Here is a 23003-nt window from a genome sequence, read left to right as displayed (position 1 = left end):
ATCATTCAGGGGATTTCATCACCCCATAAACACCATATAAAGAAAGGGCCAGTATGCACATTTCTCAACGCGTTTCCCCATTGGTTGGTTCTTCAGGAGAACATACTGGTATAGATCCCTTAAAAGGGAGAAATTATCTTACCAGAAGACAGCGTGGGAGTAGTGCCCATCTGCATGTGTCAGGGAGCCGATAACAGCTGACATGTGCCAGGAAAGATGCGTGAGCTCAGCGACAGAGCCCACATCAAAGGAAGGAGTCCGACAGCGGCGTACATTTACGCCCGATGTCAGAAATGGGTTAAAAAGGTCGGTGTTGCTGGCCAGGACTGATGTTGAAAAAAGTTGCAAAATTTTTGCACAACTTCAAATTTTGTGATATTTTAAGCAGTTTTATACCATAAAAAAGCAAAAACTGCTTGATAAACCGGGGCCATACTTCCACATCAGCTATCATGGCAGTTCTAAAATGTAACTAATCTATATGAGGAGATTCTCGCACTACCACCTACACTACCAGGCTGCTATGTACATCAGACTTTCTAGTGCTTGGAATTTTTGTGGTTAAACTGGTCTGTCCTTACACTGTCGTCAAGTGAAGCACATGAGCACCAGGCTTCTACAAAAGTGGATTATTAACAAGCATTCCAATGATGTCACTTGTGAAACAAGTGTCACCACTAGAAATCCATCAAGAACAGTAAGTACTGGTGCGAGTGGTCTCATTAAAACAAGACAGCTGTAAACCCCCAGTAATTGCTATTAAAGTACATTGTGTGGACTAATGGCCGATTAGTGATGATGAGCAGTGGACACGAGAGCAGGCTGTATCTGTAATGTGGTGCGGGTAGTAGCCATGGGCGAGGTACTCATGTTTCATGCCCCGACACGTTACATGAAAATTGGGTGTCCTGGTTGTGTGTGCTGTCATTATCTGGGTGATACACCTCTGCTGATGGCATGGTGCTGCTAGATAGGGCAGGCCAGGACCAGATGTTAGGGAACGAATTGAGGGAGACCAAAGTCCAACATTGAATTTATTTTTACTGACCATGAACTTGATAAGAACCATAAAGTACAAAAATCATCTTTATTAGAAGAGGAGCACTCGGATGTGGCCAGGTCCAGTCTGCACGTCAGCACGACGCGCGTTTCGGAAGGGAAACTCCTTCGTCAGGGGGCCCCCTGACGATTGAGTTTCCCCTCTGAAATGCGCGTCGGGCTGACGTGCAGACTGGACTTGGCCACATCCGAGTGCTCCCCTTATGAGGTAACTGACACCGGGATAGCGGCTGCTTACCGCACATTTATGTGGGTGTTCAGACCTTTGTATGGCCGTGCTGGCCTTTGGGTGAATAATGCAGAGGAGGTTTTCACAGCATTGGTGCATGTATAGTGTATTCCCTAGGGAGGCACTCTGGGCGTATAGTTTTCCTTCTGGTCATATGCAGAGGTCCATTATTTTAACCCAGTGTGGTATGTACATGGTCTAACGACAGGCTGTAGCATATTGATTTCAGGTTAGGATTATATGCTATTCAATGTACTTTATCCCTCCAGGAAGCACTCTCACTCGGGTGTTTTATCCCCTACATACACATCTGATATATTTGGGAGCCAGTTGTTCCTAGTCTGCATGTTTTGTCGCATAGCACCAGCTCTTTGCGGCATCTCGCACCATTTTTCTACCATATAACATTCTTGTCTGGTCATTGTCCGGTTATTGTCATGATTTTAACATTCTTTTTGTACTTCTAATAAAAATGATTTGTGTACTTTATGCATCCAGTATTGGTCGTTTTTTGTGGTTTCCACATCCCCTTTGTATCAGTTGATAACGACTTGGCCTATGATATAGTCCGGTACATGTGCAACAAAGCTAGTTTTCATTGACTGTACTTACGTGATGTTGCAAGTTAATACCTTTATTGTTTTATTGATAAGAACCATGTACATCAGATAATAGGCATGTTTCTTCACAGAAGTTTCTCTTGCATTAAGCAGACATGGACAGTTCTCGGTTAGATTTAATAACACTTCATTTCTCTTGCTTTTCACACTCTTGCATCTCATGACTATCCAGCAAATGAATATGGGAGACTTTGTTTTCCCCTGAGAGGGCAGCATGGGTTAAGGTGTAATGCTACAGTCGCTCCCAGCTGCTCTTGGTTCCAAACTGACTAATGAGGACCCCATTGCTTGAGATGCATCGATACGACTCTTTACTAGAACCTTGAAATTCCACTGTTCTCTGGAGGAGAGATAAAGTCCCAATATGGTGACCACTGCTTCCTTTCAATACACACAATTGAGATCCCTTTCACTGCAGATGTCTGTTCACTAAAGTCCTATTGATACAATTCCCTCTGGTTCAGTCCCATTTAAGTGGGTCTTCTACTTCCCCTGAGTTACCGTAAGCTCCATACCGTTTAGGTGGCCTCTCTGGTCTGGGTTGCAACCTGTCGAATCCCTCCGTTACGTTTTCTTGGTCCTTAGGACATATTATCTTATGTTCTGCAATCTTCCCTCTTCACACACAACACACAACAACATGTCAGTCCTTGTCAACTTGTCAGACCTTAGGTCAGTCTTTGCTGAATACTGGACTCTAACTCACTACCAGGAAGTCTCCCACATAGCCATTTTCATTATGGGCTAGTCCCAACTATTAACTCTATTCCCAACTAGGTGCATTATAAATTACCAAACAGACAAAATCACCTTAAAAAAATGCATTATATCACAACACATATCTTCAAGGTGGTGTGGGCAGCACCTCCACTTCCTAACATATCTGGCAGTGAGGCTGTCCTCATAGGATTATGACTAATTATTACTAATAATAATGAGACATTGATGTAATTCTCCAGTACACTGAAGAAAGCAGTGGCTTTATTGTATGGTTTATGCCTCTGATCAGTTGCTTACTTGGTGGCCACGTCTCATAAGCGGTTGGCTGAAAATGGCTGCAGTTTTCTGGGAAATATGCTATACTATAGTGATGGAAAAGCTCTAATCTTCTACTTACTGTATGATTCTTGGCATAATATATACGCCAGAGTCTGTACTGCATGGCGCCATTATAGTGCACCATATTACAGAACACTGCTTTTATTGGAGCATCCAATAAAAGCTCTGTATGAGATTAGAGGCATTTGGAGGTACAGTATGGCCCTATAACCCTTGTGTAGGCAGAGCCATCATATAGCGAAGAGCTTCAACCGTCATTACACTTTGAGTTAAAATATTGCATCCTGCAAACCAAATGGCACAGCCTTAATCTTGTATTCTGATCCCGTGCTGTGCGTTTAGACTCTGCTCCATTTGTAATCATCAGTACATTGTTTTCTGCATAATTGCATACGTTAGTCTAAGGCCAACTGGGTAGAGTGCCTGCTGGCCTGGTCCTGCGGAGTAGGAAGCTGGCATAGATGAGACGAGGGATAAGCTAGAGAACTTTAATAAGGGGTGACATACCATATGGGAAAACTGTGAGACAGTATACTACTGCCCACTGCTCTAGAAGGAAAAAACAATATGAGTCTGCATGATGGACCTAAGCTATTGCCGCATAAGTATATTTGCTTGTGTTGGAAAAAACCCTCTATATCAGTATACGCTAACTCTTATGGTCAGATTGTATTCATATTAATCCATCAATATTGCTTAACACACTGAATAATGTCACATTGTAGCTTAAACATTATTGACCTGTCTTTAGTCTGACCTCCAGGACCATGTCATGGAATTGGAAAGTAAACTCATGGACAATAAAGGGGCACAACATATGCAAAATTCCCACTCACCAAACATTGATGGGCTATCCTAAGGCAAGGCCATTCATTTTTTTTTTCAGTAAATATATTTATTGAAATTTTAAACAGGAAAAACAGTAAAAAGAATCATTACAATGTCCAGAGCTATACATTACGTCTCTGAGAACCCAGCACAAGTGTAGTTGAACAAGAACTCTAGCACATAAAGGGTACATGGTTCTCATCTTGAGAATCACCTCGGGACATAGACCTTATATACAATATACAGAACCTGTAAGAAAAGCAATTGTAGAAATAGGAGAAAGGAAAGAAAGAGAAAAAGAGAAAAAAAAGGGGGGGGGTATGGGGGGTTAAGGGAGACCCAGCAATGCACACGCCCGCATATTGAGAATTATGAGTATGTACGCAGCCAAGTCAGGAACCCTGTGCTCTGCAAGGCCATTCATAATTAAGTGCCAAAGAACATTTTATATAGAAAATTCTATGGTGGCAGGTGACTTTATTCTTTCACATCGTAAAGGATGTCAAGGTCACCCCTTTCACCCTCAACCTTACCTGTGCCATCCTCCAGCTGTCCGAAGTTACATATCTGGCTGATATTATGCATCCAGCTCTGCATTTCTTCCTCTGTCCTGGCCACAAGGTAGAATGTCCTGAAAGCGGTTTTCACGATGAACACAAAACTGTTCTGGAATTCCTTCTTTATCAGGTTAACTCCAATGTATTTCTGCACTTCACATTCATTCAGGTCTATTACCCTGATGGGCTTTTTGGAGTGATTATTCTTGTAATATTCTAATACATCTGGGTTTCCGCTCATCCTCCCCCGTCGTAGTACAAACCACCGTTTTCGCCATACCTGAAGAAAGCAAGAACGTTAGACTACAACTACGGTAAATCATAATTATCTCAATACAGATAAGAACGGTCTATAAGTCAACATTATAATTATTGGGCTCACAAATCGTTTTCTTGGACTTTTCATCCCTTCACCATGCATTAACTGTGGCTGTAGCGTGTTCCAACTCTTATGCTGTCACGGGGAGACTTGGTGAGCGAGAGCTAATAACCCGGGCCCCTGCAATTTCCCTCAGACTAGGGAAATCCTGACTGACCCTCTACCTGGAGTTTACACTGAAGGTATGCATGTCCAGGCCTCGAACCTCACCCTGTCTCCTGAGCTCAGCCCTAGACTGAAACCTTCGCCCACCACCCAGTGAAGATGTAATACACCAATACCCACAGTTAGCACAGACAAGGATAAAGGAAAATATACACCACGCCGCAGTCACTCAGGAATACACTATAAATGTGCAGGGCAAAATAAATACAAATATAGGAAGGAGTAAATAAGACAAAGGAAAATACACCACCAGCAACGAATCTCCAACAACCAGCTCTCCACTCCAGACCGAAATAACAATGCAAGAAGACAGAAGCTATAATCGGCGACGCCCAACGATCAGGAGAACTATTTAAAGGCAATGGGCATGGCCCAGCCTCCAATCCGAGGATCAGGTAAATTAACCCCGGAACAGCTAGATAAAATCTAGCCGACGCCAATGAGCACATAGTGGTCAAAAGCGGAATTACCGCTGTCTGTCGAACGACCTAGTCTGAACAGCGTCCGACATGACAGTACCCCGCCTTCTACGAGGGACCCCAGGGCCCTCACGGCTTATAGTACCCGGCTTGTCTGGATGGCGACGATGAAAAAACCTGACCAGCCGATCCGCATGAATGTCCGAGGCTGGTACCCAGGACCTCTCCTCAGGCCCATAACCACGCCAGTGTACCAAGTACTGTAAAGTGCGGCGCACTACACGAGAGTCAACCACCTTGGAGACTTAAATTCCAGGTTACCATCCACCAAGACTGGAGGTGGCATAGGCGCCGCGGTCACAGAACCCACCACCTTCTTTAGAAGAGACCTGTGGAACAAGTTGTGTATCTTATACACCGTAGGGAGCTCCAATCGGTACGCTACTGGGTTAATGACGGCGGTGACCCTAAATGGACCAATAAACCGTGGACCCAATTTAAGGGACGGTATTTTGAGTCTTATGTTTTTTGTGGATAACCACACCCAGTCATCCACACTCAGGTCCGGACCTGGCACACGCCTACTGTCAGCCACACGTTTGTACCTAGCACCCACACTCAACAGGCGCTGTTTAACTCTTCTCCAGACTGATGACAATTGTGCTCCTAACTGGTCCTCCTCCGGAACGCCGGAAGAGCCCCTCTGACTCAAAGTACAAAATTGAGGATGAAGCCCGTAAACACAAAAAAACGGAGACTCCCCAGACGACTCCTGGCGGTGATTATTGATGGCAAACTCAGCCAAAGGAAGAAAGGTAGACAACTCCTCCTGATTATCAGAGACAAAGCAGGGTAGGTACTGTTCCAAATTTTGGTTCATACGCTCAGTCTGACCATTTGACTGAGGATGAAACGCCGAAGAATGAGACAACTTGATCCCCAGCCGTGAGCAAAATGCTTTCCAAAATTTTGCCACAAACTGAGACCCCCTATCAGACACGATGTCAGATGGAACCCCATGAAGTCTGACCACCTCCTGCACAAATACCTGAGCCAGAGTCTTAGCGTTTTTAGACCCCGGTCTGTAAGTGACAACAAAATTGAACCACGTGAAAAACAATGCACAGCGAGCCTGCCTGGGGGACAGACGCTTGGCTGACTCCAAATACAGCAGATTCTTATGATCGGTAATAACAGTAACCTGATGTACCAACCCCTCCAAGAAGTGTCGCCATTCCTCAAAGGCCAACTTAATAGCCAACAACTCCCTGTTGCCGATATTGTAGTTACGTTCGACGGACGACAGTGTCTTGGAGAAATAGGCGCACGGACGCAAACCACTCAAAGATGAGCCTTGAGATAGTACCGCCCCCACACCAACCTCAGACGCATCGACTTCCACAACAAAGGGTTTTGATACGTCTGGCTGCACCAGAATGGGGGCTGAAACAAAACTGATCTTAAGAAATTCAAATGCGCGCACAGCAGCCTCAGGCCAAACGGAGAAATTGGTACCCTTTTTAGTCATGTCAGTAAGCGGTTTAGCAATGATGGAAAAATCCTTGATAAATTTCCTATAGTAGTTAGAAAACCCAAGGAACCGCTGAAGTGCTTTCAGGTTATCAGGACGTTCCCAATGCAGCACCGCTTGCACCTTAGCAACATCCATTTTAAAACCAGAAGCAGACACAATATAACCCAAGAACGGCAACTCTTGAACAAAAAATACACATTTCTCAAGTTTAGCATACAGCTTATTCTCTCTGAGAAGCTGTAACACCTGCCTGACATGATCTAAATGAGCATCACGGTCGCAAGAATATATGAGAATGTCATCTAGGTACACGATAACGAATTTCCCCAAAACATGCGAGAACACATCATTGATGAAATGTTGGAACACTGCAGGTGCGTTAGTCAACCCAAATGGCATCACCAAATTTTCAAAATGACCCTCAGGGGTATTAAAAGCCGTCTTCCACTCATCACCTTGACGGACTCTTATGAGGTTGTACGCCCCCCTGAGGTCAAGCTTGGTAAACCACTTAGCACCTGCCACCTGGTTGAACAAATCTGGTATCAGTGGCATAGGGTATGGATCACGAACCGTAATCTGGTTCAACTCCCTGAAATCCAAACACGGGCGTAATCCGCCATCTTTCTTCTTCACGAAGAAGAACCCTGCTGCCACCGGCGAGGATGACGGCCTGATGTGCCCTTTGCTCAAGCTTTCAGCAATATAATCTTTTAACGCTTGTCTCTCCGGACTGGAGATGTTAAACATCCTTGCTTTAGGCAATTTGGCCCCTGGTTTAAACCTGATAGAACAGTCATAGGGACGATGTGGCGGCAACTCTGAACAACCCTTCTCAGAGAACACATCCACAAAATCCAGAAGTGACTCCGGAACGCTTGAAGTCACCGCAGCCACACATGTGGCCAAGCAATTCTCCTGGCAGAACTCGCTCCACTGAATTATGTCCTGAGTTTTCCAGTCAATTACCGGGTTGTGCATAGACAACCAAGGAAAACCCAAAACCATCTGAGCAGGAAGATTCCTGAGCACCTTACATGTAACCCGCTCGAAATGTAGAACCCCAGTGTGGAGTTTCACCTCAGCCACAAATTCAGTAATCTCCCCCTGAGAGAGAGGAGCAGCATTGATGGTGACCACACGGGTAGGATGAGACAGTTTTTCAATCCTAAAACCTGCTGTGTGCGCAAACTCCTCATCAATGAGATTTGTGGCTGAACCACTATCCACAAAAACAGTAATTGGCAGCTCACTGCCAGCGATAAAAACCTTAGCAGGGAGCATGCATTGAGAAACCACCATGGAGGATATACATAAGCTCAGATTGGTCTCCTCCACACCCTTTGAGCTTAGAAGTTTTCCGCTGTTTCGTTTTTCTTAGACAGCAGAGGACAGATGTTAATAAAATGACCAGTTTTACCACAGTAAAAACAGGCTCCCTGCTTCCTGAGCTCAGGGGCCCGACGCTTCACATGTGACACCCCTGCGACTTGCATAGGCTCCGTGTGCTCACCTGCAGCAACCTCACGTGAACCTAAACCTTCTCCCATAGGCGGTGTCTCATGCTCCCCCTGACGCAAACGGCGATCAATGCGGACAACCAGACTCATAGCGGAATCTAGAGAAGCAGGAGTCTCGTACATCAGAAGGGCTTTTTAACCTTTCCAGAAACCCCATGAATAAACTGACTCCGCAATGCTGGATCATTCCATTGTGTATCGATCGCCCAGCGACGAAATTCAGAACAGTAATCCTCTGCTTCTCGCTCCCCCTGGTGAATAGAGCGTATCTTAGATTCTGCCAGAGCCATTCTGTCAGGTTCATCGTAGATTTTCCCAAGAGAAGAAAAAAAACTCTCCACAGAGTCAAATGCAGCGGAATCAGATGGCAAAGAAAACGCCCATGCTTGGGGACCCCCGCTTAACAATGACAATACCAGGCCCACACGCGGAGCCTCATTACCCGAGGAGATTGGGCGCATACGGAAATATAGTTTGCAAGCTTCACGAAAAGAAACAAATTTACTACGTTCCCCAGCAAATTTTTCAGGCAAAGGAAATTTAGGCTCAGCAACTCTTCCTGTCGCTCCAGCTTGCACATTAGATACTGCTAGTCCCTGTTGCTGTACTGACCCCCTCAACTCAGTGACCTGTAGGGACAGCGCCTCCAACTGGCGGGTTATGGAAGTCATGGGATCCATGACAAAACACAAAAAAAAGAAGCCCTTTTTTTTTGTGTTGTTAGGCCAATTATAATGTCACGGGGAGACTTGGTGAGCGAGAGCTAATAACCCGGGCCCCTGCAATTTCCCTCAGACTAGGGAAATCCTGACTGACCCTCTACCTGGAGTTTACACTGAAGGTGTGCATGTCCAGGCCTCGAACCTCACCCTGTCTACTGAGCTCAGCCCTAGGCTGAAACCTCCGCCCACCACCCAGTGAAGATGTAATACACCAATACCCACAGTTAGCACAGACAAGGATAAAGGAAAATATACACCACGCCGCAGTCACTCAGGAATACACTATAAATGTACAGGGCAAAATAAATACAAATATAGGAAGGAGTAAATAAGACAAAGGAAAATACACCACCAGCAACGAATCTCCAACAACCAGCTCTCCACTCCAGACCGAAATAACAACGCAAGAAGACAGAAGCTATAATCGGCGACGCCCAACGATCAGGAGAACTATTTAAAGGCAATGGGCATGGCCCAGCCTCCAATCCGAGGATCATGTAAATTAACCCCGGAACAGCTAGATAAAATCTAGCCGACGCCAATGAGCACATAGTGGTCAAAAGCGGAATTACCGCTGTCTGTCGAACGACCTAGTCTGAACAGCGTCCGACGTGACATATGCATCATGTCATTCCAATACAAATCAATGTAAATTGTGTTTGCCAGTTGTGCCATTGCAAATAACCACATATTTAAAAAAGATATATATTTTTTTCTACTCTTCAGTAAAAACAAGTACGGTATTATTAAAATCTGGGGTCTCTTAATGAGGGACTTAAAACTGGAATATTAGCCAAAAAAATGTCTTCCTTGTTCTTTTCCTCCTTTGAGATATAATGTAATGTTTTTCTCTTTTGTGTGTCCAAGGGCTAGGTAGTTTGTGTGAAAATGTATTTATTTCTATTTTTATTGAAAATAGTTAAAATTTTGGAAAAACGAAGGATAAAACTCAAAGAGAGTAAAAAGAATTACGGGTCCGTGGTCAAAAGGCCATGTTTTTAGTCAATTTGTGCCAGGCGAGAGCTTTGTGAACCTCCTCCTACTTGCTGCCATCCCCAGCACCTCTTCTCATTAGTAGTCACGGCATCACGTGTGTGTCACCCCAAAACAATATTGTGGCGTAAAGCAAGAATCAGATGATATGCCCAGGAAGCTAGCAGGTAGGAGGTTCACAGAGCTCTGGTCCGGTGACCACATTGGTAGTTTGTGGCTGCTGGACCAGAGCTTTGTGAACCTCATCCTGCCTGGCATCATCCACAGCACCTCTTTGGATTAGCAGGCTTGGAACAATGTGCATATGTGTTTCATGCCGCAACGATGACGTCAGTCCAGGTCTACTAATCAGAAAAGATGTCACAGTTGCCAGCAGGTATAAGGAAGTTAGCAGAGCTCTGATCCAGTGGCCACGATAGTAGCCTGTTGATACTGGACTAGAGATGTGCAAACCTTCTCCTGAAGAAGGGGACGGTGAGCTGAAATTATTAATTTTCTTCTCCAAACCTCCTACCTGATGGCATCTTCGGTGCCTTTTCTGAGCAGAAGGCATGTAGCAATGCCATTCGTGTGTCATGCCACAATGATAACATTGCTCACGGCCTACTATTTAGAAGTGATGTCGGGAAGACTGGCAGATTGAAGTAGATTTGCAGTGCCCTGACCCAACAGCCATGGATTACCGACATGGTAGGATGTTGATTAGGCTCAGGCAAATCTTTTTGCTCTACTCTCATTAAAATAAAGCAAAAAGAAAACGAAAAAAAACCCAAACATTTCTCTAGAAATGATTCCTCAATATACAGTACTTGCTAGACAGTCAAGTCAATCACATAAAATGGAGCTGTAGCTTCTACTCAGAAAAAAAACGACAGTAAATTGAAGCCTTAGATCTTGGATTAATATTTTAACATTGGCTGATCTAAACCAGAAACCTCCAAATCCACTGGAAGCAAATTCACACAAACACTGTTACTGACCAATTGGAAACAGATTTACATGGGGAACTTGTTAACACGAACAATTCCCACGAACGTATAGAAATAAATGACAATAAAAGGACAGTAAAAGACCGTGCCCAAAATAGAAATCAATCCGTAAAACGCTATGAGGAACAAAAAAAGATTTCCCAGAAATATTGTGTGAAAAAAAGAGAAGTGGAAATTAATAAGTAACCAGGTAAATCAGCAAAGACCATGAGTACTCCGGCTGAAATGCAATGTCTGATAGGACGGGTATAAACTTCATTATGAGCAGGCAAACATGAAGCAGACCCTCTGAGAGAGAATAGACATGTCACCCATTATGGCATCTGTACAGGATCACGCAGCTCGCCTTCTGAAGACGTAGACAATAAAGAGGCTCCAATGTTTATATTGTATATTTCATGTAAAGATATGTATGAAGACTTCATCCACTAGAGATGATTTACTCAAGTGCTGGCCTACGGAGCAGCTAATGATTCCTTGTATCAAAAACCTATTTAATGCGGATGTAATACAAGAGGGACAACCAAAGCAATTAATACTCTAGCTACATACCATGGTCTTTGGTTCATTGTCTAAAGAGATTTCCCTGAAGCACCTACCGCAATTGTCACTATAAGCGCTCATTAACCCAAGAATATCAAACTTAGCTGAAAAAGGAATTGCCCTTGCACTAATGTTATTCAATGGGGCCGTGCAGATCTGCGTTTTTTTCTCAGCTGTGAGGTTAAAATCGCAGCATGATTAGAATTCACTCCGAAATTTTATGGGTGCAAGAAAAAAATTGCCATACAGAAGTGACATCTGAGTTTTATAGATACATTGTAATTCTGTAACTAGGAAAATAGTTCTGTAAACGATTAATAACTGCTGAATTAAAAAACGGATTGCACACGGATGACGTGTGAGAAAAAAAAATCCTCCCACTTTTCTGGATGAAAATTGAACCGATTTTTTTTTTTAACCCAAGCCTTATATGGATTACATTTTTATTTTTATTCTCTGCCCCTCTGTTCCAAAGTTATACCCCCTGGTAATAAAGATGCAAATTTCCCATTCAACCAACTGGCTGTGTACCAGTCATAGAGTCGAAAAAGCAAACGCCTACAGAGAAGTACTGTGGTAGATGCCCAGTAGGTTGAAAGGAAAATTGGCATCTTTACTACCAGGGGGGCATAACTTTGGAATGGAGGGGCACAGAAAAAGAAAAAGAAAAACTTTCAGAATTAGTGGAACTGGCAGGAGGGAGGAGTGGAGCACCTGGGTCAGGAGTTGAAGAGGGGAATGACTCATGCAAGGAAAAGACCCTTCCTGTTTCTACATAGGGCAAAGAGAACAATTACCGCAGCTGGGTAGAAAGCCAAAACGTGCAATTGTAAGTGCTATACAATACGATGACTGAAACATATTAAGAGGATAAAAATGTTAATGAAAGTGATACTTTAATTACATTTTAAATAAAATTTAAAGTTTTGAATTATAAAATCCATTAAAAGGTCCTCTTAAAAGAAATCACTAGATAAACCCCATATCACAGCTGTATGGTCGAGATCAAGAAAGACGGGCATGTTTATCAAGTTATAGATGCAATCAAAGATATTTATGGTACATGTTTCTAAGGTGGTAAAATTTGTTAACATCTAGGGTAGTGCAGTCTGAGATTCAATTGTTAGAACGGGTGGCAAATAGGAGGTTCTCGATTGTGGCTCCCTCTAATATGTCCATATTCAATAAAAATGCATACGGACTGACCCACTTAAATATTTTTACTGTGTTTTTATTTTATTTTTTTACTGTGGTTCATTCCAAAGAATAAAAATGAAATTGTACAAACTTATTTGCTCCTTTTTAATGTTGTCATAATATAATCAGCCGCCGTTTGTTCTTTCCTGCTGTACTTCAGAACTGATGTGCAGGAGAAACTTTTGGCATTGTTCACATCAGGACATTATTCTGTACATTTATGTTCTTCATTTTAGGCAAAAAAGGAAAGCCAAGAAGACACTTTAATGCATTTGGCTTATGTGAAACTTTTGTGACTTACTGACAAAATAAAAAAAGGAAACTGGATAGAGCGGTAATGAGCCACACTACAAGATACATGACTTCTATAGCAACCGGCTTTCCACCGATTGTGACAGATAATCCAGTGCTACCTGCAGAAACGTGGGAAAAGCAGTTTTTAGCAGTGACCCACTTCTATTAAACAAACTGGGTCTTACGTATCCTAGAAAAATAGGCCTTTTTGGCCACAGAAATTCATCAGTTTTCATATGCAAACACAACCGATGGAGAATCTGGCTGGTTTAATCAGGATCTACTGACAATCTTCTGTGTAGATGAGCTGCCTAACAATCCCTAAATTTGTGGATGGGAAAATCAAAGGGTGCAGTTGTATTTTATTCATTAAAAACTTCTGCTCAATCTGTTTGGATGATAATCAAGTATACAACTGTGATCCTTTGATGGCTCTGTACACAGTCATATGTGTGATTTCTGGTTCAGATAAGGTCAGGGTAGCCATCATCTTTCTGATATATCTCTAGAGTGAATACACTTGCACAATACACAATCTGCACAGATGTTCTCAGGAAATTCAAATTCACCCTTTGACAAAATTAAATAAGCTTTCAGAACTAATAGCATTCATGGAAAGGGTCCAACATACATGTGTAAGCTTTGAAGCTTTTCTAAAATACAAAAAAAAAGCAGTATTGTTGCCCTCGGCTTAAGGGTCTTGTTGAAAATGCAGCTGATTGTAGAGGAAGTGGTCAGAAGACACGCAGGTGGCTCTCAGGATAGGAGAAAGCATCCCCTTCTTTTGACCTCTCAGGAAAAAAAAAAATAGGGTTTCAATTTGAAGAGCGTTTAATTAAAGTGGAAGTTACACTTGTAACAGAGGATCTTATAAGATTAGATCTGATGCAAAACAATATACATCATTAATATTTAGCAATCACGCTTGTCACCATAGTTAGTAAATATTGATCACTTATTGCTACATTAGCTCGTTTCCTGCCCATTTATTTAGGCTACGGTCCTGTAATCTCTTCCTTTTGGGGTTCAATCCTACTCAGTAATATACCAAATAAGGCTGCCGTCACACTAGCAGTATTTGGTCAGTATTTTACATCAGTATTCCTCAGCCAAAACCAGGAGTGGAACAATTAGAGGGAAAGTATAATAGAAACATATGCACCACTTCTGCATTTATCACCCACTCCTGGTTTTGGCTTACAAATACTGATGTAAAATACTGACCAAATACTGCTAGTGTGACGGCAGCCTAAATATTACTTTGATATGCACAAGAGCATCTATAAAATTTAGGTATTTATTTTGATTATTATTATTAGATTATTATTATTAGATTATTATTTATTATTTTATTTATTATTTATTTATTTTAGATTATTACTATTATTATTTAGCTATTATTTTGATTAATTTATCTATCTTTGCAAATACTCAACCGCCTGTTTGCAAATATCATAACATTTCCAAAAGATTGGTGGAGGGTCATGTCTTTTGGGGATAGAATGGAATTTGGCTGGCGGGATTGTTACTCACATGCTCCATTGGATTTTCTTGGGCTCCATGTTGGGCTTTGCTAGAAGCCCGGCGGGATCCATGCGTTGTATTTCCTGAGTATATATAATGCCTCCCAAGACACACAGCGGTATTACTCTTAGGGTATGTGCACACGTTGCGGAATTTGCTGCGGATTCGCAGCTGTTTTCCCTGAGTTTACAGTACCATGTAAACCTATGGAAAACAAAATCCACAGTGCACATGCTGCGGAAAAAAACGTGTGGAAATGTAGCGTTGTTTTTTCCGCAGCATGTCAATTCTTTGTGCGTATTCCAGAGCGGTTTACACTTGCTCCATAATTGGAATCCACAGGTGTAAAACCGCAGGTGGAATCCACACAAAAACCTAAATCTGCGGTAATTCCGCATGAAATCCGCAGTGCGGTTTACCTGCAGATTTACCAAAATCAGTGCGGAAAAATCTGCACAATTTTCCGCAACGTGTGTGCAGCGCCCCAGAGTCCTGGTCGTTGCAGTACTGTGGCTCCGCCACTATGGGGAGCCATGGTGCGTCCGATGGCACTGAAGGAGTTCATCTGATCAGGTATCACAGACACCAATACATTTCACAGCTGGGCCTCCGGGGGGAGCTAAGGGTTCTATTCATTAGGCCACTCCCCACCATAGTGGGTAAACTGGGGGTCAGGCAGGAAGTTAGGGGAGAAAGCTGACTGGATTGGACGAAGCAACACCTAGTGGCAGAGGGTGTTGTGGAGGAAGAGACAGTAGGGTCTCTGTCAGGGGTGGGATCCTGACAGAAGCTTGGCATTGAAAAGAACGTAACGGGTCCGCGCCAGCTCCGGGAAGCGGCGGGACCCAAGAAAGGACTAGAAGCGAGATAGATTGTGCTGAGTGAGAAACGAGATCAAGCAATAGGAGAATACCAGTAGGGGTCGTGCTGTAAGACCGGAGCAACATCCTACTGAGGCGCACTACCGGCGGCCGGAACGCCGAGGGAGTATTTCATTAGACAGCTTCAAGCAATACTCTAAACAGCGGCAGGACAGTCAGTCTCAGGCGGGCTGTCTCACCTAAATCACCTATGAAGTCTTGGGAGGCAATTGCGGGAGAGGGGCGTCTCTAGGGTCCCGGAAGAACTCCAGGCCTACCCGACAAACGGGTGCCATTCTAACTGTAACATCAGGAAGGGACGGAAGATTAGCAGAAGATCAGTTAATCGAGTTGTGAGGGAACACGAGAAACAGACACAACGGTTGTGGGGTACTTTCCGTAAGCATAGCAGGGACGGACTACAACACATAGCGCTAAGAAGGAAGGCACCGATTTCCACCTGTGAAGTGAACTCTGGAGGTGCCATTGGACCGGCCGGACTTGCGCAGCCTGGTGAACCGTATTCTGGACTGAGGACTCAGAGATCTCCAGTAAAGAGGTAAAGAGACTGCAACCTGGTGTCCTAATTATTTACCGCGACCTGCACCCCACAACTGCACCACCAACATCCACACCTATCATTCACTGTGCGCCCCACGGCAGGGTCACGGGCCGGGGCCTAGCCGCCGTGACAACCCCAGAAGCAGAGACTCAGAGGCCCGGTACCGGGTACCCCTCGGCCCTGCGCCAGTGGGGGCGCTACAACTTGGCGTCACGAACAGGATCTACTTAAGCCTGAAGAATCAGGTCATGTGTGCCTTGGAACTGTGATTTATCGTGCTTGGACTGTGCTTTATTACAAGGACTGTGTGTTGCCACTGCCGCCAGAAGTTCCCGCCAAAACCGCCTCCATTACAGCGCTAAGGAGAGCGCAGGAGAAGAAGAAGGGCGTGGAAGTGGGCGTGAACAAGCTGAAGAGCGCGAAAGACAATGGCCGCCCAGTCTAAATATCTCACCCCCTTGAGGACGTGTCCGTCAGCAGCCGAGATCCGCCTCCTGATCCTTAATGGTGGGCAGAGACAACGAAAACGAAACCGCCCACGAAGAAGAGAGCGGGAAAAGGACCAGGAAGAAGGAGCGAGCGACATGGAGGACGCCATGGCGAGCCGCCCGGAGCCGGAGCGTGGGGTCGGAGCAGAGGACTCCCCCAGCCACCCGGAGGGGCACCGCAACCAGGCCTCCACCGCTGATGCTGAATTCCTGCAGGCCGGAGTGGACGAGCTCAGCGACCGACCCCGGCGGACGCAGCTGAGCACTGAGGCCGGGTGGAAGAAGGCCATCATCAGGAGCCTCACCGGACATCTGTCGGCAGCCTCATCTGGTCCGGAGCAGGGAAGAAGTCCCAGAGCTCCGAAGCTGGAAAGCGAGGCCCTGCCGGAAAGGGGTATGCTGCAAGCAGAGATGACAATGTCGCAGCACAAGGCCCTGCAACCAGCGTTCCAGACCCCAGCGGAGGCAGAGCAGACCGGCACCGGAGGGACCGCATCTGAAACAGGTATGAAAGACGACCCTGCCCTGACGACCGACACCCCTCCAGTGACTGCTAGTGCCACAGCTGCCGACTCCGTTCCAGTGACTGATCTTGCAGCGGCCGCTACCTCTGCTGCAGCAAATGCCCATACTCAAGCTGCGCAGACCTCCATCGCTGCGCATGATTTAACCATACATGAAGGACGGATTAACGGCGTTTGTCCAGCACTGGGTGTAACCCTGGACCTCACTTTGCCCAAGCCAAGAAGGGTTAAGTGCCAGGTGCAGCCCTGGAAGCCGTCCAACTAAACCTCGGAAACCTGAAATTGTAAATAGTTAACTGTTTATTTCCTTGCTGTTTTGCTGCTAAAACCCGTCCTGGGTTAACTCTTAAAGGGATCCCTTTGTTTACCCGGGATCCCTATTGCTTTTTATTTTTGCTTTCACTTTCATTTTTGCTTTTTGGTTCACAATGTTATAAAAACTGCTGAATCATGAACAGTGCATGATACAAACTTCTTGTAAATAGTTTGCACCTTATTAAAGGCGCTTCCTACTGGTTTTACTTAGAAAGAGACTCTTTGCGAAGATACCGCACCGGAGCCTTTGCTGAGTATGGACTGGTAGCTAGAGAACAAATGCTACCTCCTGAAGACTTGGACCCCTTCTTAAAGGGGACATCCACGTGTATATTTGAAAAATCGTATTGCTTTAAGATTAATGGATAGCAATAATGTTGATAAGAGAAAAGTGATGATAATGTTTGTACGAGAAAGTTATATGTGTTTAATTAGTTAAATGTGAAGAAATACTGATGATGTGCTCTGAGAAGTAAAAGGTGAAAGATAGAAGAAGGATGCAGTGGGCCCGTAGAGATAGATGTGGTGTCCAGCATGCAAGAAAGGAAGAAAGATAATGAGAAGGCTTAATGTTCGATAGAAAATGTTTAGATAATGTTGATAGATAGTTAGGATAGAAGGTAAACCCTGAGTCCTCATAGGAGTCATGTAGAGATGACTTAGTGCTCTTAAACTGAAAGTAATGTTATGTTCTATACTGTGTATAGTAGTTGAAAAGGCAGTAGGCCCTGGCTGAACGGGGCGGTCCTGTAACAGAAAGGAGAGGCAGTAGGTCTGGTGCCGATAGGACAGGCGGTCCTGCAGATTTAAAGAAGGCGAATGGGAAAGTTAAAATACCTTATAATGTGATTATAGGAAGGTCTTTAGTGGATTTAGAGTGTGAATCCTTAAAGGCAATGTTAAATTATTGTTCAACAATTTTGTACTTAGTAGAATACCCGGTTGGGTAACAGGAGTTATTTATAGCCTGTAATTTATAATGTTAACCATGTTTGTAACGTTCAAGTGTCCTCACCTCCCATAAAGGGAAGCTCTGTTCAAGTATACTTATTATTATTTGCACTCAACAAAAATTGTATGTCTTTTTGCTAACCTGTATTGTTGTTTTCTTCCCAGTCCCGGAGTACTGTGTTTAACCAGGGGGGAGTGCAGCGCCCTAGAGTCCTGGTCGTTGCAGTACTGTGGCTCCGCCACTATGGGGAGCCATGGTGCGTCTGATGGCACTGAAGGAGTTCATCTGATCAGGTATCACAGACACCAATACATTTCACAGCTGGGCCTCCGGGGGGAACCAAGGGTTCTATTCATTAGGCCACTCCCCACCATAGTGGGTAAACTGGGGGTCAGGCAGGAAGTTAGGGGAGAAAGCTGACTGGATTGGACGAAGCAACACCTAGTGGCAGAGGGTGTTGTGGAGGAAGAGACAGTAGGGTCTCTGTCAGGGGTGGGATCCTGACAGAGGCTTGGCATTGAAAAGAACGTAACGGGTCCGCGCCAGCTCCGGGAAGCGGCGGGACCCAAGAAAGGACTAGAAGCGAGATAGATTGTGCTGAGTGAGAAACGAGATCAAGCAATAGGAGAATACCAGTAGGGGTCGTGCTGTAAGACCGGAGCAACATCCTACTGAGGCGCACTACCGGCGGCCGGAACGCCGAGGGAGTATTTCATTAGACAGCTTCAAGCAATACTCTAAACAGCGGCAGGACAGTCAGTCTCAGGCGGGCTGTCTCACCTAAATCACCTATGAAGTCTTGGGAGGCAATTGCGGGAGAGGGGCGTCTCTAGGGTCCCGGAAGAACTCCAGGCCTACCCGACAAACGGGTGCCGTTCTAACTGTAACATCAGGAAGGGACGGAAGATTAGCAGAAGATCAGTTAATCGAGTTGTGAGGGAACACGAGAAACAGACACAACGGTTGTGGGGTACTTTCCGTAAGCATAGCAGGGACGGACTACAACACATAGCGCTAAGAAGGAAGGCACCGATTTCCACCTGTGAAGTGAACTCTGGAGGTGCCATTGGACCGGCCGGACTTGCGCAGCCTGGTGAACCGTATTCTGGACTGAGGACTCAGAGATCTCCAGTAAAGAGGTAAAGAGACTGCAACCTGGTGTCCTAATTATTTACCGCGACCTGCACCCCACAACTGCACCACCAACATCCACACCTATCATTCACTGTGCGCCCCACGGCAGGGTCACGGGCCGGGGCCTAGCCGCCGTGACAACCCCAGAAGCAGAGACTCAGAGGCCCGGTACCGGGTACCCCTCGGCCCTGCGGCAGTGGGGGCGCTACAACTGCACATAGCCTAAGCCTTCCTAGTACCTCTTAGTTGTCTGTGCACAGTTCCAGTCCACGTCCACGTTCATCAGGACCTCTCCTGGCTATCTGTGGTTTCCCGTGTCAGTCAGTAACAGGGATGTAGTTGGAGTTATAGCATTATCCATCCCTAGATACAGAAATTGTAAGGCCAAGTGCACACAATTATATTTTCGGTCACAGTACTGAAAGACGGAAGGCAAATGAACAGCCCTCAGACCAATATTATTCAATGGGGCAGTGCAGATGAGCCATTTTTTTCATGGATCAAATCTGCTGATTTCTTGTATGTGTCAGATGAGACTCGAGGCTTCACATTTTTGGATGTGCTAAAAAAAAATCCAATTATTACATACATTGCAATTCTTTAGCATTGGAAACTGTATTTAGTCTTGTAAATGTAAAATAATCGCCGCTGTATAACAACATATTGCAAACAGGTGAGAAATAAGAAAAAAAAATCGTCCAAATTTTCTGGATTAAATTCGGATGACTTTTTATATACATATTATGGCTGCCAGAACATAAGAAAAAGGTTTCTCCTCACTGCCAGAAAGAAGAGATCTTGAAAACTGTGCAGACTGAAAATACAAAGCCTAAAGGGAAGTTATAGAACGTTATTTGTTTATTTAGGTCTCTATTCACATAAGATTTCTTTACACGCAACCAAAAACAGATAAAATAATTTACGGCTGAAGATTCCGTATTTGTGTGAAAATCATATCCTTATATAGTGTAAATGATGTGGAATCTATTCATGTAGCAGAGGAGTATTATTTTCAATCTGACCTTCTTTATAGAAAGGATTGAAAGAAAATCCACAGCTTGCTAAATCCGCCATGTAAATGGAACATGCAAACTGCTATTTTATTGCCTGAATTTAAAAAAAAACTATTCAGGGAGCAATTAAATTAAATGTGCCATATTTATCATACGGTGCACATCTAGAGCAGTTCGTGTGTCAGAAATTGAAATCTATTAGTTATTTCTGGGAATCCATCAGAAAGTTTTTAAGTAATCTGATGACAGCATAACGTAGGGGCTGAGACACTGATTTCAGGGATGTGTCACTTATTAGGCTATGTGATCTGATTTTAGTACAATGAATGTTTTAACAGCAGGAGATTATCACTGCCTAGACTACAGCTCACGTGAGCCCTGGTCCAACCACACACCAGCACTGATTAGCAGCCTACTATCAATAAACAATGTATATAGAGACTAGAGAGCTGTGCTGTGGGCGGGGTTAGCTGTGCTGTGGGTGGGGTTAGCTGTGCTGTGGGCAGGGTTAGCTTTCTCAGCTCTGCTTTGTGCTAGATCTAAAACCTCTGCATCACAACTGCTGCAGCCAATAAATTAAGTGACACATCGTTGGAATCCAGATCTCTTTTCCTACGTTATGATGCTCTCAGATGAGATAGGAAAAACCTGATGACAGATTCCCTTTAACTTGCACAAACTTCTGCTTGGATTTATGTGAAATTCTGGCAGAGCCCTTCATAGATTGTCCTCTGTGATTTGGATATGATTAACCATCATTGGTCGTTGTATTGTGTAAATTACCAAGAGATGCATAATCTGTTAAGAATCAATCCCTTCCAAATTATATATTTCTGAGAAAATTGCCAATTTAAAGGCGCACTCATCCTTTATTTTTATTGTAGCATCAGTGTGTTAATATACTCATCGATCACCATCTTCACTGGTACCCAGCGCTGTTCTGTTTCTCTTCTGAGTCACTTGACGGCGATTTAGACTCTCCGAATCGCAGTGGGTTCTATGCGCGAGCCATAAGTTTCTTTTCCAATATAAGACTATGAAGCCTTGTTCTAACTCTCCATAGGCTTACATTACAAAAGCCACTTCTGGGTCACACATAGAGCGCGACGTGACCCAGAGAGTCTGAATCACCGTCATGTGACTCTGAAGAGGAGCAGAACACCACTGGATACCGGCGATCAGTGAATATATTAACACACTGACACTACACTAACATTTGCATAAGTTTAGAAAATTAAAAAAATATATAATGGGAATGCTTCTTTAAATAGCGTACCCTCAGCCATAGTCTCAGAACTGGTCTAAACTACCAAGTTCTGGTAAGTGTGTTATCTTTTAAGAGCCAAGACAAAAAGCACTTCACAATTCCATGAAACTAAATTTGTTTCACTTTGGAAATACCACAAAACCCAAAAGGTCACTAACAGTCAAACTGCATATCTAACCGTCAGACCTCACATGATGGCACAAAGTGGAGAAAAAAATAGAGAAAAGGAGAGCAAAAACAGGAAATTGGGCAAAATGAAGCTGCAAAGATGATACCCACAACTGGGCGGCCTACGGTGAGGAAATAGGTCTCTGCAACTTACTAACATCTGGCCACAAACATATTTCTTTTCTTTGAGAAGTAGTAACGCCTCTACTACATGGATACATCATACAATTTACACTTTTGTTTTTTAACTCCTTTCAGACAATGGGTGTACCGGTACATCCTATTTCGCAGTGTGTTACCGCAAATGGACGTACTGATACGTCCTGGCAATTGTGTGGCCACAGGAGAGATGTGCGGACGATCACCACCGGGAAATTGGCTTAAATAATAGCCGAGACCCGGCTGTCGCTGTCATGAGCGGTGCCTGCACCACCCCAACGTTGTTTAACCCCCTAAATGCTGCGATCAATAACAATCGCAGCATATACAGTGCCTTGCGAAAGTATTCGGCCCCCTGGAACTTTTCAACCTTTTCCCACATATCATGCTTCAAACATAAAGATACCAAATGTAAATTTTTGGTAAAGAATCAACAACAAGTTGAACACAATTGTAAAGTTGAACGCAATTTATTGGTTATTTTAAATTTTTGTGGAAATTCAAAAACTGAAAAGTGGAGCGTGCAATATTATTCGGCCCCTTTACTTTCAGTGCAGCAAACTCACTCCAGAAGTTCATTGTGGATCTCTGAATGATCCAATATTGTCCTAAATGCCTAATGATGATAAATATAATCCACCTGTGTGCAATCAAGTCTCCGTATAAATGCACCTGCTCTGTGATAGTCTCAGGGTTCTGTTTGAAGCACAGAGAGCATCATGAAGACCAAGGAACACAACAGGCAGGTCAGTGATACTGTTGTGGAGAAGTTTAAAGCCGGATTTGGATACAAAATGATTTCCAAAACTTTAAACATCCCAAAGAGCACTGTGCAAGCGATCATATTGAAATGGAAGGAGCATCATACCACTGCAAATCTACCAAGACCAGGCCGTCCCTCTAAACTTTCATCTCAAACAAGGAGAATAC

At 44.1% G+C, this 23003-nt stretch overlaps 1 protein-coding gene across 1 annotated transcript in view; it reads right to left on the bottom strand.

Moving 5' to 3' along the window:
- The window catches only part of GAB3 (GRB2 associated binding protein 3), a 154189-nt gene that overhangs the window by 45850 nt on the left and 85336 nt on the right, over nt 1-23003 (bottom strand). Inside the window, exon 2 of the mRNA XM_077285122.1 lies at nt 4329-4632. Coding sequence (XP_077141237.1) covers nt 4329-4632 — 304 coding nt within the window. The remainder of the gene's footprint in view (nt 1-4328; nt 4633-23003) is intronic.

This window comes from Ranitomeya variabilis, chromosome 2 (genome assembly GCF_051348905.1).
Source record: "Ranitomeya variabilis isolate aRanVar5 chromosome 2, aRanVar5.hap1, whole genome shotgun sequence".
Classification (NCBI taxonomy): domain Eukaryota; kingdom Metazoa; phylum Chordata; class Amphibia; order Anura; family Dendrobatidae; genus Ranitomeya; species Ranitomeya variabilis.
Note: the sequence above shows the minus strand (reverse complement) of the source record. Positions and strands in the feature narration are given on the sequence as shown.